Source organism: Anser anser (assembly GCF_964211835.1).
Source record: "Anser anser genome assembly, chromosome: 21".
Lineage (NCBI taxonomy): Eukaryota > Metazoa > Chordata > Aves > Anseriformes > Anatidae > Anser > Anser anser.
In genome coordinates this window covers 2,002,978-2,020,761 of record NC_139742.1, presented here as the reverse complement: position 1 = coordinate 2,020,761, position 17,784 = coordinate 2,002,978, and the positions used below count along the sequence as shown (strand labels likewise).

General features: G+C 48.6%; 1 protein-coding gene across 15 annotated transcripts in view; it reads left to right on the top strand.

Annotated features, from left to right (window-relative positions):
- ZNF618 (zinc finger protein 618) overlaps window positions 1-17,784 on the top strand; it is a 166,593-nt gene that overhangs the window by 78,300 nt on the left and 70,509 nt on the right. For all 15 annotated transcript variants that reach the window (XM_083807655.1, XM_083807665.1, XM_083807663.1 and 12 more), the window contains 2 exons: window positions 8,357-8,613; window positions 17,674-17,751. In XM_083807655.1, the coding sequence (XP_083663781.1) occupies window positions 8,357-8,613; window positions 17,674-17,751 (335 nt within the window). The remainder of the gene's footprint in view (window positions 1-8,356; window positions 8,614-17,673; window positions 17,752-17,784) is intronic.

Below are 17,784 nucleotides of genomic sequence, written 5' to 3'. Positions count from 1 at the left end.
TTGAGTCACCATCCCTGGAGGGCTTTAAAAGATGTTTAGATGTAGAGCTTAGTGATATGGTTTAGTGGAGGACTTGTTAGTGTTAGGTCAGAGGTTGGACTCGGTGATCTTGGAGGTCTCTTCCAACCTAGATGATTCTGGGATTCTGTCCATTCCACTTCCCTTAGCTCCAGTCCTGGCAGGAACCTTCTGACCCTGAAAACCATGGCAGAGGTCTGTAAGTTGAGCCCAGTTTTTTTCAACCCTACATTTTGTGCCTGCTTTCCTTTCTGACAGCTGAAGCCTTTTGATAAGGCATGAGATGAGCCAGCTGCCTGTTGGTTTTGAGAAGGCAAGTTGTAGTGTCATACGGGTGACGTTATCTTGGTGTGCTCTGCAAAGCATGGCCTTTCAAGTGTCCACTTCATGGTCCCAATTACTCTGCTCTTCTGAACCTCTTTGGTCCTGCAGACCAAAACAGCAGAGCAAGCACTGTACAAGTGTGTATTTTAGTAGTGTAAAAGAGGACAGAACATGCTTTCCCAAGGGGAAGTTAGATAGTACCATCATCAATATCATCAAGGCATTAGTGATGTGTCTAGGTTCTTACAGCCTGAGTGGTGTCCAGGAAAAAAAAAAAAAGATGAAGAAGATGCTCCGTGTTTGCTGCTGGGGAGGAAGAGCTTTGTAGGTGTTGACTCAGACTACGTCCTCCTCATTTGTTTCCTTTTCCTCTCCTTTTGAGGAGAAAACACACAGGAGCTGACGTTGAAAACTGAGTCTCCACTGATCTCACTTTGCTCCTCCCAAAAAGCTCAGCAGGATGTGCACTATAAAAATAGCCTCATTAGAAGCCATCTGAGTACATATACAATCACAGATCACTCAAAAGGGAGCACAGAGCATGCATGTTTCTGTTGCTGTCTTCAGAGAATTACATGACAAATTATTCCTAGCTGGAAGAAATGTCCTTTTGTAATTGAGGTTTTTTCTCATTCTTTCATAAGGGAGGAGTGTGTCTTTTTTAAGTAGCTTTTAGTCACTTTCATTATTTATGAGAATGCTACTCCAGATCAGAAAAAGCAAACTGCAAATGCGAGTTTCTTCTGGCTGCAGCAGCTGACGGGACCCATTTGCTTTCAGTCATTGCTGGTTCCGCTTATCACAGCCAGGAAGAAACGCTCTCCAAAGATAAAAACGACACCATATTGCAGCTCTTTGGTTTGCACCTCTTTCCCCTCCTTTCCTTCTTCAGCAGGAGATGGGTTGGAAGGGGAGCTGCTGGCCTCATCCCGAGACTGTTACGGTGCAGAGGAGACAGCTGCAAAGAGTCGCCCGTTTCCTTTCTGTCCTCCCACCTGGAAGAGCTCCTACCATTGCTCCTTGTGTTGCTGTCCCTGAGGCATCACTCAGACTACTTGGCTTTATAGCCCAAACTGTACATCTTGCGCAGTCTGTGGTTGCATCATCTGGCTGTGTAAAGCCTGAGGCCTCCAGGAGCTATTGTAGCTGTACCTAAACGGGTCCCGGAACACGTATCTACCCGTAGCTGTCCAGCTCCCCGTGATGACTCTTCATCAAGCCTCCTTAAATCTCTTCTGCCTTCACATGCTTGTATTTGACATGAAAGTGGCCGTAACGTCATTGGAAGATGAAAGTCTGATGATCAAAGCAGGCAGCAATGTTGAAATGAGCATTGTGAGATGGTAGAGCTGGTAATACAGTAATTGGCTCCATGGCCTAGTTACGCAGAGGAGTGACACATACAAGTACAATGTTTGTTTGCCTCTTTAATGTTTAAAATCCATAGGGCCTGTGTTCTGGGAAGGAAGGAGCTCCAGTAGGAGCAACCGAGCATGCGTTGAGTGGTGGTGTGAGCAGCCTGTGATCCCAAGGTTTGTGCCTCCTCTCCTCAGCAAGGGAAAGCCTCCTGGATCTCCAAGCTGCACAGCTTGGTAAAGACAAGACAATAAGTAGTAAAGGAGGTTGGTATATACCCAGGAGAGCTCAAAGACATGGAGAAGAATTTAAATTCACCCTGTGGAAGGAGGTGGGGTCTAAATTAGTGGAAGGAAGTTAGCAGATTATGCACTCTGCTAATCTCTGGTCTGATTTATCTGAGGAGTTTTTGTCGTACGCAAACAGTACTTTGAAGAATGTCCTTTTCCCAGGAGATATCGTGCCATGGATGTTAAATGCAGGCTGGACTTAATAGAGGGAATTGCAGCGGATCTGTGGAAGGCCACACCTGAACACTGTACAATTCAGAGCCACCATGAGTGGGATGGGTGCAGGTACCCAGGAGTGGAATCTGACTCACGGGAGGTTGTCCCTTAGTTCTTGTGCGCTGCTGTCTCCATCAAGTGGAGGGCTCTGACCACTTGCTGGTACCTGTGTGTTACCCAGCAGCGCCCTGCAGGAACTCAGAAGATGGAGCTGGTCTCAGCGTTGGCACAGCATCAGCTCTCTGCCTCATGATCAGTGCTTGGAGGCACGGTCACTTTTTGGTTCGTGGTGAGGAGTACTTCTTCCGGGTCATAATATCAATTCTTGACTGAACTGAAGGCCAGGCAGCATGTTCTCAGTTACTGTCGTCTCAAGGGAATTTTCTGGAGAAGTATGTTCTGGACCTGCTGCTGCTTTCTCCTTATCTCTACCTGGAGGCCCTTTGAGCTGTCTGGAATGAGGGAAAGCAAAATTCTGCATAGCACACAGCAGGTGCAGTGTTGCAGGCTTGCAAGGGATGCAACATCCTAGGACCAGAGGGGTAATGAAGAAATTATGCTTTACTGGGTCATGTCTCTTTGGCTCCTCACAGACCTGCAGTACTCCCCCTCTCCATCCTATCTGAAGTTTTCCAATGTCTTCTCTTTTTTCTCTACCAGTTTGCTGTGAGGTGTTGATAGTGTTTTTTCCAGCCACAACAGGAGGTTTCAAACTGCTGTCCCACGTGGATCTTCAGCCCTCCTTCCCCTGGACTCTGGAGACAATTATATTCAGTTCTTCGTGATATCACCTCAGACCCAAGAAGCCTGGACTGATCCTGGACTGATCAGCACTGGCTGAATTTCACATGGGAGCAGAGGAAAGGGGCCTTCACGGATGGGGCCAGTGCTTGCCAGGAAAGCCATCTTCCACCATTGGTGCCTCCTGATCTCTCTCCAAAGCTGCGTAGCCCCCAGTGGAGGCACCAAGTGAGCTGTCTGAGAGCTCAGGCCTGAGCCCAGTGGTTTCAGTGCTGCGCTGTTGGGTGTAGGATGGTTGGATGAAGTAGCACCATGGCCCTATTTCTTTTTCCAGTGCAGCCCACGGCCTCCTGCTGCGCTGGTGGCTAAATGCTGGGAGATGGATTCAGAAGACCATGTTGATGACTAAGCCAACTCAGTGGATCTCCAGACCACCTACACAACTTGTGCCTCCTTCCTGTCAAGGTGGATCCCACATGGATCACTGGGCATGACCTTCCGTTCTGAGGAACCTGGACTTCAAGCTGCGTAGGTGCACATGGGTGCGGGTGTGCTTCGCTCGCTGTGGACGTGCTGTCTGCTCACGGTGGGTAAGGGCGAAGGTCCCTGCGGGGCATTGCCATCTACAACAGCAGCCGTCTGTCAGCCCTGCTCCTCCTGGCCTGAAGAGGGACCCGTCTTCATGCCTGGGGAACTTTTTGGTTGCTGTGTCCAAGCAGATTGAGTCTGTCACTGGACAGTCACCGTGCGAGTGGTGATCGTTGCATCGCTGTGCCCTTAGGGACCACTCCCATTGCCACTATGTGCAAATCAACCCCACCGCCCAAGTCAAGATCTTGTTTTGTGTTCTTGAGACAAGTTATCCCGCGTAGTCTTACTGTCAGTCCCTCAGAGGCTGTAAAAGTAAAAATGAGGAAGATACTCTCCATCTGTGGGTGCAGAAGTACCAGGGGAGATAGGAGGGGGCTGTTGCCTTCACCTGCTGTTTTCGGGAGCTGTTTTCAGGGCCCTCGTCACGCATCACGTAAAGTAATGCCAGTCTGCTGGCTCCTCTGTCCCCTGCAGAGCACATCCGTAGGAGAGGGAAGGTGGGCTGGGACCGTGTTGCCCTTCAGTTACATTTATGTGAAGGTATTTTGCAAAACCATTGTGCTCCTGTGGACATTCAGCTGGGGTGAGCCTGCAGCTGAAGCTTGGCTAAAGCTTGGCATCAGCCAGGAGCTAGAAAATATCTGTGAGATAAGAAATGATAAGAGTAATAGAAGAACACAGCTCTTCCTTCTTAAGCAAAACAGCAACAGTCATGAAGAAGATAAATTTGCTGTCAGGGGGCGTGGCACTAATTCCAGCCACATGCAGCTCAACAAGGGAAGCGCAACACAGCATTTCCCTGCAGCGTGCTTGTGTTTGGGGTGGCATTCTCTGCATTTTGGCTTGTGTAGTCTGGGTGCTGGGGCCCTCAGTGCTCTGAAATGGGATCTGGCTTGTGCAGTAAAACACTGGCACCTCGGGGTGCTGGAGGTGAATGTGTGTCCTGGGGCTGTGGCAGCAGAGGTGGGAGTATATATATATACTGAAAAAAAATCTCTTGTAGTTAGTGTTCATCATTTATTCCCTTCTCTCCCTAGATGTGGGATGTGAGCGGGACGTGGCTGTGCATAGACCTCACCGCTGGGTCACCGTGCAGGCGATGCCGGGGTGCTCGACGGGAAGCACTGGGGGCTGTAGGTTCACTTCCCTGACACCTGGGTACATCTGCTAGCTGCTGCTCTCATTGCTCCTAGAAAGTGTCAGAAGACAGAGAGGGTCTCAATTCTGACAATCCAGTGGCGCTGTTTTTTTAAAATTATTATTATTTTTGAGAGGACCTGTGGGCTCCTTTCAGTGCTTCCATGCTCCAAAAGCATGCAGAAGATAGTTGCAGAAACATTTTGGGCTGGTGTCCTCTACACTGAGTATCTGATCAGGATTGTAACATATGGGGCAATGTCAGAGGAATGGATTGCTTTTAATTAATACTTGTAGATTTAGGTCCCAGCTAAGAGCAGACTTCCCAACGGGGAAGTTACTTTCTTGGCAGAGATGGATCCAGAAAGTCAGTGAGTGTCAGGAGCAAAGTTTCAGAGAGTCCATCGGTCTGGTCTACTCGCTTACATCTTCCTGCAGCTTCTGGCCACCAAGTCGGGCACCTGTGTGCCTCTGGCCGGCACATGTGTACCGAGCCCCCTAACCTGGGGCTGGCCAGATGCAGATGCCCTGGGTTTTGGAGCCTTTGAGAGTTTTGTTCTGCCTGAGCACATCCTTTGGAAAATGGTTGTTCCAGTGGACCACCATCAGTGCTCACATTTTATGCCTCATTTCAACTGGTTCCAGCTTCCAGTGATGAGCTCTCTCTCTACTTTTCCCTGCCAAATTAAGGAAAGACAGTATTTTCTCCCCATGAAGATTATAATACGCTGCAATCAAATCATCTCTCAGTCTTCCTTTTGGCATGAGAAGCAGCATGAAGTTGTTTGGTCTCATAAAGTCATAAAGCATTTTTTCCCAGTCTTGAACCATTTGAGTGCCTCTTTTTGAACCCTCTCCAGCTTCGCTAATCACCTTTTAAAAACGAGGGTGCTCAGCCTGTCTGCAGTGCACTGGAGCTGGCTTTGCCGCAGCTTTGTGCAAAGAGAAAATCACCTCCATGTTACATCTTTCTGCTCTCACGCGTGTGTATCCAGAAGTCGCGTTAGTCCTTTTGGCCAGAGCATGGCTCCGTGGCTGCGAAGCGACCTGCCTGGGGGGCTGTGGGTGAGCATTGGACTCATGTCCATGGGGGCACCACGCACCTGGACACATTTTGCTACACTGCAACTACTCGGCTTCTGCAGGTCCAGTTGACAGAGCGACTGGGATCACCGGTTTTGGCATCCCTTTCACACTCATTGCTCTCCATCCCCCACACCTCCTTCAGTCAGCAGTAAATTTTGGCAGCGATGATATTAAATTTAATTCCAGAGCACAATGAATAAATCTGTCTCAAATCAACCACTTGGGAAGCCCTGTGGAAATAACTCTGCTCAGGAGCACTACAGGTTGAGGACAGCGTTTTGCCTTACAGCGCGTGGCCTGTTGCTCTCTCTGGGCCATGTACTGCCGATAAATTTTGTCTGAATGTGACATAAAGCTGGGCACCATCAGAAGATCTCTGTTATTCCCACCAAACTTATGATCTGCTCAGAAAGCACTATCCTTAGTCTCACTGCTAGCTGTATAAGCTTTTAATTCCACATCACTTGGCTCCTGCATTGATTTTTATGTTGTTCTGTCCGGGATTGGCAAGTACAGGTTGCTGTGCCATCAATAACTGAGCCATTTCGCCTTCATTTTAGGTCAAAGCCGGCTTTTACTGACTGCTTTTACCTTCCTGCCTAACAACGAGAATTGTAGTGCTTTGATTTTGGTCTTCCTCCCCTTCCCCCATTAAGGGGGGGATTTTCTTCCCCAGAACCCATGGCTTTTGCTGCCTTTATCAGTGTTTTGCATTTCACACCTTCCTGGTCTGATTGATTTACAATTGATCCCACCCTTTTCACTCTCACTCCTGGCTGCTGCCTTTGCTTCGGCTTTGGAGCGGGCACTCAGCCATGTTGCTGTCTGGTGAGATTGATGGACCTTCTTGGACGTCCAATAATATTACCATAAAGAACTTCCAATTTTCAACCACGTTTTCTCTGTCTTAATTCATCTTTCTCACTTGTAAAAGCCCTGGATGATTTTGGGAGCATGGGGGGAAGCATGTGTGAGGAGGATGGGCATGAGTGGGGAGGCAGGTCAAGGCTAATTCTCTCTGTTTAGGGGCTATTAATTGCACATTTCATTCCATAATGAGAATGAAGGGATGAATAATAACATATCTGGTGATACGATGTGATTGACCCATTCTGAAATAGCAGCTACATGTCTGTGTAGGAGGTTGTGCAGTAATTACTGCAAAAGATTGTTCTCTTCCTTCATCTGCTCCTCTCATCTCCAGCCTCCCAGGCTTACCCGCTGAGCGCCTTCTCCTTCAGTTGCAGCATTTGGATTTGTCTTCCAGCTTCATAACCAGAATCTGAAAGCGTCGCAGGAGTTAGTTTTATAACATGTTAATTTATGCTTTGTTCTGACTTCCTATGATGTTCCAAGCAATGGGATTTCCTTCTTTTTTTGCCATTGCATGGTCTAATAGCTCCCATAAGTTCAGCCTATTTTTCACTTAATTTTGTCTATTACTTCCGCTTATAACTTTTTCAAACACTGCTGGCTGTTCCCAGTGTTAATATGACGCTAAATATGTCACATACTCTTTAAAATCTCATGTTCTGTGTAATCTACGATATAGTTATATATTTAGTTCTTCTGATTTCTGCGCAGACTGAACCAGCAATTATTTTGTTTTTGCATTGCATGTTGGAATTTATTAATAGTCAGTCTTGAAAACAGGGAGCCCATAAAGAATGATGGGATGGTGCATTTGGAAAAGGAGCTACACTGGGTTAGTACTTGGTCCTTGTCTGATGTGCTCTAAATCCCTCTGTCTTTTGCCACCTCAGCACATTTGAATTTTGCTGGTGTTGCCATGCAGCTTTGGGTTGTCCAGGTTCCTTCCTTCACTTAGGGGGTTTGGGAATTTATGTATTTTATTTTGATTCTTTTCTTCCATTAATTCTGAGTTTTCTCACTATTTCGTTCATCTGCTCCTAAATCCTTTCCTCCTCCATCTTTTCCTGCCCACCACACTTTCCCTGTCACCTTTAATACTTGCATCTGCCCATAAATTAATAGCCTCCCTAGATGTTACTATCATACTGTATGATCATTACTCTGTATCATCTCTGATCATCACTGTATATGTTAAATAAGGCCATACGAATACCACAGGATGAGAGTTAGGTTGCTTTGAAGGGTTAAGAGAGGATGCAACAGTAGATTAATGCACAGAGGAATGCACAGGGGCAGAGATAGCTCCAAATTAAAAATGTCAGGAGCAAATGATGTTTCCTCTGCATGTGTGGACTACTTTTGGCATGATAGTCGTCGTTGGGACTGCTGGAGTTGTCGTCCTTGACCTTTTAGGAGCCAGCTGAAGTTCTGTGCTCCTGCTCACTGAATAGGGCTGGTTTTGACTGATACTGCTGTTAGTGATGATTAAGGTTATTTTCATTACTGGCAAGTGGTTTTACTACTTTTGTCTGGTTTTAGTTGTTTACTATTATGTAATTATTGTTTATTTATATGACCAACACCCATACCTAACCATATTTTAAAATAAGCCACATTTTAAAGTAATTGCATTAAACAAAAATATCTTTACTGAATTCCCACCCATTAAAAGTGAGTGCTTGAAAATGAGAATTCATGGTTTCTCTTCTTTTCCCCCCATTTAGGGAGTGTTTGAAGAGGAGCCCACGGAGCCCAAAAGCAGAGGGCTCCGATTCGGTGACATCTCAGTCCTCACCCAGTGAAGAGGCTGGAATGATGACTGAGGTGAAGGTGAAAACAGAGGTACCAGATGACTACATCGAAGAGGTGATCTGGCAGGATGACGCCAAAGATTCGAAGAAGAACATAAAAGATGGGCCAGGAGACGTGCCAGCAGAGATCTGCGTGGTGATCGGTGGGGTTCGCAACCAGCAGACGCTCGGTAAGCTGTGGGTCAGTGTGCCCCAGAGCTGCTCCTGGCGCCTCGGCTCTGCTGGACAGACCAGGGCGAGGTGCACGTTGCTCCCGGGGGCCTGGCTCAGGATTGGTGACTTTCTTTAACTGCTGCTATCAGTTTGCATCTGGTCACTCCTAAAGACTCAATCAAGATAAGGGTAACTTTAAGAGAAAGATTATCACCTCTTCTGAAGAGTTAAATCACATGTCCATCAGTCATGCAAAATTCTTGGTGAACCCAGGGCTGCCCAGCATAGAGGAAACCAGGAAAAAAGCTTGAGAAAAAGTTTAAATGTTTTGAGGGAAGTTGCTTTGATGAAAGTAGATGTTTCCTGTAAATAATTAGATTTAGCTTAGAAACTGTTTTACGGGTTGCTGTTTGTTTGCTTTTCTGTTTGCTAGTAACATTTCGGAATAATTTTGACTTTGAGCTGGCTGCGGTGCGCCACTTCCAAAACAGTATTTCCTATCCCCACCCCACCTAGAGCTGTGAAGTTGCGATGAGAAAGTTTTTTTTTTTGCTGTGAACATCAGACTGTCCTCTCCGGCTCCAGAGAAGGGCCTTTCTGTGGGGCCCTGGGGGAGCCTCTGCTCTGGCTAAAGCGTCTCCTCCATCGCTGCGACATGGAGCAGGTCCCAGGTGCCGAGCAGTGACTGAGAACGAGGGTGGTTGCTGATACGAAGAAGAGAGAGAGGTGGGATGATGTTTCCTTCAAGGGGCTAGGGAGAAAGCTAATTTGAGCTGCCTGATGTTGCTCTTGGGGTTGGTTTGTCTTGCAGGGGGAAAGAAAAGGGCCACTGATGTTAGATTTTCTCCTGATTTTTGCTTGATTGCTGTTCATGCTGTTCAAAAGAAACCCTGGAGGATGTTGTTAGCTGGGGACTGTCTTGGGAGCATTGTGGTCCTGCTTGTATTCCCTTTGCCAGCAGGATGGCCACTAGGAAAGGCAGGGTGGGAGGTCACTGCTATTTATGCAAGTTTAAAACATTTGGGGAAAGCCCAAGTCCATAACTGGCTTCAATTTAAAAACCTTCTACTTTGGAGGAAACATTCTGTGTATTTTCAGGTTTTTTTTTGCGTCTCCACAGCTCTTGAGAAGTTGGAGACTGCATGGGCAACCCTGAAACACAGAGGTATCCCCGGGGATGGCTGCTGAGCAGAGGCAATAGGAGCTTCTCTTCCAGCTGTGGTCGCCAGCCCTTGCCGAGGGGACCTGGGCCCCTGTCACGTAGGACCCCCTTCCCCTCCTCCTGCTGGCTGGGCTCTGCAGGTGGCGCCTCCTGAGAATGTGGTTTCCAGCTAAGGTTGACTAGATTGTCATGCAAAGTGGGGAGTGGGGTTTTGCTGTTGGCTAGCTTGGATGCACACCAACATGTCACATATCGAGGGTGTTGGGGACAGGCTGGGGTGAGGGGAACATGATTTCCTCCCCATGGGGTGAGGGACAGAGAGGGTTCTTTACTAGCTAACAAGTGGTAGTTGAGAGCTTTAGAAAGTAAACTGGAAAACTTCTATCTGGAATTGCTTCTTGAAATCAAATGTGCATCGCATTTGTTATTTTATAGCCTCGTGCTGGGTTTCTTTAAAGGCAACTTGGTCCTGAGGCGATTGGCAGTTAGTGGCCGATTCCTTTGTGCAAAGAGCCCTGTAAGTGCCCCTATTCATCCAGCCACTCGCATAATTCTTGTTTGTTGGGGAGGTGGCTCTGAATAACTTTTCTGTTTGGCCACCAAATACTGTGCTCTGTGTGGACCGACCGTGGTGCCCAGATATCAGTTCCTTGTGGTTTCTTGGAACTGGCTCTCAGTCAATTCTTCTGGTCCCGTCCACCCCCCGCAGAAACCACAGGCAGGCACTATTTCTATGGCTGCAGCCATTTGCGGAACTCACAGGGGAAAAGCCCCGTGCCTGCTGCTGCGCCGGTGATTTCGGCTGCTGCTCTGAGGCAGCCCAAGGTTGCAGGCAGCCGAGGGCACCGGTGCTGCCCAGCTCCGGAGCAGAGGCTCCATGTGCTCTGCTGCTGCTCGCCGGTGCTTCCAGGAGGTGTTCTCATGGAGCCTTTCTTGCAATTCTGGTAGCCCTGTGTCTAAATCACTTCAGCCATGCAGAAGGGCAAGGCCTCGGTAGGGTTTTATTCCCCTTCGTCAGAGAAGCTGAGAAGGTGTCAAAAAGGGTTATTTTTTTATAGTAATTCATGTTGTGGGATGAAGTAGAGAACTGGAGGTAAATGAATCCCCATCGTTTCCATGGGAATGGGAAGGCTGCCCCCCAGACTGTGGTTTCATGGTGCATTGGGCACGGTGGGCAGCACAGGGGATGTCTCGCCTGAGCCGGGGCCGCGGTGCCTGCGGCGGCAGAGCCCACGTGGCTGCAGGTGACAGAGCTCTCTGCGGGCTTGGCGTCAGGGCTGGGCCGCAGCGTGCGTTAGAAGATCTGTGCCTCTTTTCTGAGCCACGTCTCCTGCAGGGCCCCGCCATTTTCACACATCTGTAACTTTCAGCAGTTTATAACAGGGATTCCCAGCTTGGTTGCGGTTGTGCTCTTGTAGGGCTTTCATCAGATTAGGCTGTGCGCATGCTGCCTGCTGTTTGGCTGCAAGTTCCCATGTCTCCCCCTGAGCTCTGGTCTACAGCAAACTCTTGTTTCAAGCCCTGCGGTGGATGAGCGGGAAGTGCCACGGCTCTGCTGATGTTTGAGTTTTTGGACTGCTACAGCTTTTGTAATGCTGCGCTGGGATGCAGCGATCCATGAGATGGTGGAGTTCAAGATGGAACTTGGTGGAAGAAGTAAGGCAAAAAGTAGGATTGCTACCCTGGACTTTCGGAGAGCCAACTTCGACCTCTCCTGAGACCTACTTGGGGTTATCTCATGGGCAAGGTTGCTAGAAGGCAAGGGTGGTTGTGAGAGCTCGGCAACATTTAAACAGCACTTCTTCCAAGCTCAGGATCAGTGCATCCCTAACAGTAGGAAATCAGGGTAGGGAGGCATGAGACCTGTGTGGATAAGCAAGGAGCTCATCAACAAGATCAAGAGGAAGAGGAAGGTCTATGAACCTACTCTTGTATAAGAAATTAGCCACCTATAATTGCTTACACACTACTGTTTTCACCCCTCAGTCTATTTTCACAAATGTTCAATGTGTATGGTGGCCCTCGGGGACTCCTCCTGTCACCCCAGCGCAGCAGCCCGAAGGGAGCTGGGTCCTCTCTTGTGCTCTTCCTCGAGGCTCTGTGCAGAAGGGATGCCACCTCTCGCACAAGGGCTGGGGGATGGGAAAGAAGCACTCACACAACCCCTGAGAATTGGCAACAGATTTCTTTATTGCCGGGACGTCTTGCAGGTAAGCCTGCGGGATGTCCGTGGTGTTTGGTGGCTCCAAGCTAATGCTTGGGATGGAGCCTGAGCATCGAGCAGGGAGCTGGCCGGGCACTCCTGCGACGCTGTTGGTGCTCTCGGATGGAAGAGAGCAACGACATGCTGCGGTAGTCCCAGGTCTGTTCTGGTGGAGATGGATCCACTTCCATTTGTTCCTCCACATCTTCTGGTGGATTCGTCTCCATGGGCTCCACAGTGTTTGGCAGAAGGATAAGCCAGTCTTTGCCCAGGACTGCCCAAACAGGATGCCTTCCATCCCGAATGTTTTCAGGCCAGGGTGCCGAACCAGGGGGTCATCCAGTTCCACCCTGAGGTCCCATGCCACTGCCAGCTTGATTTTCACACATGGGTTCGATGCTGCCATCTGTTTTCCAGCCATGGCTGGGTCCCACGCTCCGTTCCGGACTATGGGCACGCCTCTGCTCCCCACGGCTGTCTGCCTGATGCTCCTGATTTTGCCCCACGCCACCGTTGCGCCTATGGGAAGGCCCAGGCCCCCTGTCGCTGGATGTTAGAGGGGGCGGCCTGTTCTCCGCGTCGTTGCGGTACCAGTGGTACCGCTTGTACGTGTGTGTGGGCTGCGCGCCGGAGGTCTCTCGAGCACTGGTGTCTCTTGTGCTGCCGGCGCTATCCCTCCGCCCATGACACTTCTCCTTCTTGTTAGCTGCATTCCTTCTTGGTGCTTCTTTGGACGGCATTGCTGTCCTCGCACACCAAGCAGGGCTGCTTCTCGCCTTGCCGCTTCTAGTCTCCTTCCTGCCGCGTACGCCGGCTGTCAGAGGGCCTAGTCGCTGAGCGAGTGGTGGGCCAGCTGCAGGGGGGCCTGTTTTATAGGGCCCGCAGCACATGCGGGGCAGTGGTGGCCACTGTGACCTCAGCAAGCCTCTGCGATGCAGCGGCCCATGCGTGGCCAAAGGCGGCTGTGTTGGGAGCGGCCTGGAAGATGGAAGAAGGAGGAGGGTTGGGGGGCTGAGGGCCCCTTTTCTGGGGCTGGCTCCCCCGGGCCATTTGGCTTGCCAGAGAGAAAGGCTGCCCCTTGACCACAGGGACTTTCTTGTGTTTTGCTGAGTTTGGACCCATTTGCTCTCAGCCCTACAGGGCTGCCCTCCGGTTCTTCTTTTTGCTGGAAGCTGCTGTCTGGCCGCAGGTGCCTAATTATCCAGGTGCTAATGAAATTCATTCGAACGCCCTTTTGACCCCCGCACAGGCAGTGGAAGGGGTGAAGGAATTTAGGGAAGAAACAAATGAGGAAGAGTAAATGTACAAGAGCAGGTGTAGAGTCCTGCACCTGGGAAGGAACAACCACATGGATCAGTACGGGCTGGGGGATGACCTGCTGGAGAGGAGCTCTGTGGAGAAGGACCTGGGGATCCTAGCGGATGGCAGGTTGGCCATGAGCCAGCAGTGTGCCCTGGTGGCCAAGAAGGCCGAGGGGATCCTGGCATGCATTAAAAGGAGCATGGCCAGCAGGTCAAGGGAGGTGATCCTCCCCCTCTACTCTGCCCTGGGCAGGCCTCCCCTGGAGTACTGTGTCCAGTTCTGGGCTCCCCAGTACAAAAAAGACAGGGATCTCCTTGAAAGAGTCCAGCGGAGGACCACAAAGATGATATGGGGCCAGGAGCATCTCCCCTATGAGGAAAGGCTGAGAGACCTGGGTCTGTTCAGCCTTGAGAAAAGAAGACTGGGAAGGGATCTTATTAATGTTTACAAATACCTGAAGTGTGGGAGACGGAGGGATTTGGCCGACCTCTTTTCAGTGGTTTGTGGGGATAGGACAAAGGGCAATGGCCACAACACAGATCACAGGAAGTTCTGCACCAACATGCGAAAGAACTTCTGCATGGTGAGGGTGACGGAGCACTGGGACAGGCTGCCCAGGGAGGTTGTGGCATCTCCTTCTCTGGAGATATTCAAGGCCCATCTGGACGCCTACCTGGGCAACCCGCTCTAAGGAACCTCCTTTGGCAGAGGGGTCTGACCTGATAATGTCTTGAGGTCCCTTCCAACCCCTACAATTCAGTGATTCTGTTGTTCTGTGATTCCTTTTGATCTGCTGTTATGCAGGAGTCTCACAAGGCCCATGGGTTCCCCTGGGTCATCCCAAGCAAGGGAAGCCACTAGACTGATGGCTCCCACGGGCCCAGAGCTGCTGTCTCCTCGCCGGCGTGTCTGGGAGGGCACAGCTTAGAGAGCTGATGTCTCCTCTCCTCCTCCTTTATCCTTTTTATCTTGCTCACTTCATGTGCTGGCCTTGGGCCAGGGCCATTTGAAGAGGTCCAGCACATCAGCGTTTCTCAGGGCAGGGCTGTGAGGGCAAGAAAGGCCAAGAAGCGCACTGCAAAGTGATCTAGAAAGGAGAGGAAAGTAAAATGGTATTGGCGCTGTAAATCAAGAGAAGGGGAGGGAGACTGTTTGGCTGGTGTGGATGATTTTCTAACGCTGGGAATACCATCAGGTCAGTATTTGTGTTTTGAAGGACTGAGTTATCTGTGAGTTGATCAGGAGAAGTTTTATACAAGACTATTTAAACTCCAAGTCTGGTCCGGGCTTTATGAGAAGTATTTTGGAGAGGATTTTTCAAGTCATGCATTAAATCAGAAATGTTTCTGAGACAAAGTGAAGAGTGAATCCTTCTGCTTTGAGACTATCAATCTAACATGCACATGCTTGATTCATACCGTGATGCTGATGTCTCAGTTGCTGAGCTGCTATGCACACATAATTCATGAGATCTTTGGATTCTCCTTAGTTAAACCACATAAGTGCTGCAAAAGCCTTAAAAATTTCCAAGGCCATCTGTCCCTGTGGCTTGGCAACAAAATGTCAGAGGCTACAGAGATTTTTAATAGGCATCAGCTATCATTATCCTTTGGAAATGCATCCACTTTAAGGGCTCTTTTCTGATTTTTTCTGCACAATTTAGATGGAAAAGCAGTGGAACGTGGCTCTCCTGTTGGATAAACACGAAATCGATATTCAGGGACCTGGATTTTTGACCATGTATTGAGATACACGTCTGGTATGTGGTGGAAGGGTGTGAAAGTCTAATCAGGGACAAGAGAGCAAGGGAAAGCTCTGGACACTCTGGGTGTGTTGCCCAAATTCTATCTGCAAGGCTCAGTAGAAGTCTGGCCAAACTGAGTGCACCAACTAACCAAAAACCGTCCCCATCTTCTCACCTACTACAAGCAGCTTTAACCTGCATGGCACATCCTGATGTGGGTGAGGTCTGAAATAAGCCGTGACCACAGTGGCATTGCCCAAGGCAACACAAGCATGTCCTCTGCAGAGCCTTAGCATGTGATTTTTTTTTCACTTCATCTCTACTCCACTCTAACAACACGTTTACTGTGGCAAACACTCCCTCCTTTCTCTCACAGTGGGATCTGTGCCTCTGACCCCACCATGGTGTGCTGCGTACGCTGCTGGGGCTGTTGGGCTGTCTCGCAGTCCCCGTGGGGCAGTGCTCGGCCACCTGCACGCAGGAGGTGGGTAGAGGTGCCCCTGGCAAAGCTGGCTCCAGCCTCCCCCACGTTGCATGTGAGACCTGGGTCACAGGGGATATGGGGAGCAAAGCGCTGGCCATGAGATGCGCTGGGCTCTGTCCTGCCATCAGCTCCTGCCCTTGCTTCCTGGGCAGAGCCCATTGTGCAGGGCAGCAGTGCCAGTTTGGTTCCGTACTGGCAAGGGAAGACGCTATGCAATCACTTGTATGGCTTATGTTCTTCCTGAAGAACTTCTGCACAAGCAAATGCATTTATGTGGCTTAGACCACCTGCAGAGGAGGGGAGAAATACAAGAAATGGGGGGGGGGAGGAGGGGAAATCAGCCCAGAGCCCCTGATTGGTTTTTATCTGTTTTTATTTTTATTTTTTGCAGTGCTCTGTGTGTGCGCAGCACTGTTTTAGGGGCATGGGTGGGCATCAGTCTCAGTTTGCTGGTGGTACAGCTGAACCTCAGGCATTGCACAAGGTTACGGGTTGGAAGGGACCAAGTGATCAGGAGCGCACTCATCTTCTGGCCATGCTTGCTTTGGGACTCTAGCTGGAATAGTTTTCAGAAAAGACCCGTGGAGGTTGGCGATCAATTTCATCAGTCTTTGAGCATGGACAATGAGGGCTGGCAGATGCTGCTGACTTGCTGGTATCCAGGATTTCACTTAGGATAACCTGAGTGGAGTGGCCGTGGGTGATGACTGTCCCATCTATATGTATCTGTATACAGGAAATGCGGCTAGGTACGATATAAGAGGCTGTGGAGCAGATCATAGTCAACTGACTACAGTGTCAGTATTTTAGAGTGTTTTTCCAGATGTGTTCTCCTGTGTTCGGGCTATAGCGAATTGCCTGTTTGAGCATCAGTGACAAAGTATCCTCCCGAGCTCAAAAGACAGTCCCAAGTGATGCTAACAGTGATGGGCAGGGAATTCAGCACGGCTGTGAGATGGAAGGAGGGTTGTTTTCTTCAGAAGCTGTAAGCAATAGGACATGGAGAAGAAAGAATGTGGGTATAGTGTGTTCAAAAAACGTTTGATTTTGTTCCTGGAAAGACCTTACTCAAGAGTAACACACGGTAAGTATTGCTGTAATGTGATGTTTGGGAGTGTTTATTTGGACGTGTGTGAATGCTGTGTTCCTGTTTGTGGCTCATCCTTGAGTTTTGCTGTTTCGCATGATCAGGAAAAGATTTTTCCAAGGTTGCATGCATGTCCGTGGAAAGGAAATGCTCCGTTCACACTAAAGAATCCTCAGCCCTGTCTTCTCCCACCTCCTCTTCCAGTGAGTGCTGCCCTTGCTCTACCAGATAGGACGTATAGGATCTATTACTTACCTGATGGGCAGCTAACAAATGCAATACATTTTGCAAGTGAGAGCTTGAAAGTCTAATTTATAGCCTGTTTGCCAAGATGGAGTGGGAAAAAAAGGTTGAATCGTCTTAAATAACAAATCTGAGGAAATTTTTGTCTGCCTGTCCAATAAACAGAAGAGGCTAAATTCATTGCATAATTTCATCATTACAAATGATTCTCCCAGCTCTGTTTCTCTGGTTTCATTTCAAATGACTCTTTGCAGATGTGTGTTTTCTGGAATTAGATACACAAATTGAGAAGAGAGACTACTGTGGTCATGTGATTTTCCTTAAAAAGGTCAAAAGTTCTATTTGTATCTATTTGGTTTCCTCTGGGTGGATATTTACCAAATCTCTGTGGGTTTCCTGAGAAATTTGTACATTGTGCATTTCTTGAGAAATTTTGAAAACTACTTGCCTCAAGATAACATACTGCCTTCTTTTTTCAGTTGAAAAGCTTTTTTCCCATATACTAGAACTTACTGAAAAGTGATTCAAGGTTATTTCTGTCCATAGGAAATATTAGTCATTATTATAAAATTATAAGTCAGGCTATTTTGAGAGTGGCCCTTTCATGTTAGCAAATTTATAAAGATATACTGAAAATGTAAGTTCAGGGTAATATGCTAAGGAATCTTAAATAAGGCTGAAAAACGAATAGAGTCTGGATAGTGATTTCCTGCATTTATCTCCATGAATCTTCCAAAAATTACTTTGCTGCAAACTGCATTTTTTTTGTCCGTGGTTTATGGATAAGTATATGGTGAGGCTGTTTTTCCTGATCTAATATGGCGTTGTATACTTTTCTGTCTTGTTTTTCAGGATCTTATGAGTGTGGAATATGTGGGAAGAAATACAAGTATTACAACTGTTTCCAGACCCATGTGCGAGCGCATAGAGGTATCTCTCTCCTGCTCAAATATTTGGGAATCC